At 35.4% G+C, this 229-nt stretch overlaps 1 protein-coding gene across 1 annotated transcript in view; it reads left to right on the top strand.

Moving 5' to 3' along the window:
- LOC119594558 overlaps positions 1-229 on the top strand; it is a gene marked incomplete in the record, with an annotated part of 9134 nt that overhangs the window by 618 nt on the left and 8287 nt on the right. Inside the window, 1 exon segment of the mRNA XM_037943590.1 lies at positions 1-40. Within this exon segment, the coding sequence (XP_037799518.1) occupies positions 10-40 (31 nt within the window).

Here is a 229-nt window from a genome sequence, read left to right as displayed (position 1 = left end):
TAGTTAAAAATGGAGGAAATTCTCATATTGCAGATGGGAGGTCAGTTTGTATGCATTTTGTTGCATGTGCTCAGGCATTTTTTTTAGCGTTGTTGCAAGTTATATCTGCAACTATGTTTATTTCCATTTTTTCTTTTGGCAAATGATCATGCATGCATAGACATGGAGAGTTACAAGTGCATAGGTACCCACACACAGACAAATACACACGCGTTAATTATTTTTAAAC

This window comes from Penaeus monodon, chromosome 34 (genome assembly GCF_015228065.2).
Source record: "Penaeus monodon isolate SGIC_2016 chromosome 34, NSTDA_Pmon_1, whole genome shotgun sequence".
NCBI classification, from domain to species: domain Eukaryota; kingdom Metazoa; phylum Arthropoda; class Malacostraca; order Decapoda; family Penaeidae; genus Penaeus; species Penaeus monodon.
Note: the sequence above shows the minus strand (reverse complement) of the source record. Positions and strands in the feature narration are given on the sequence as shown.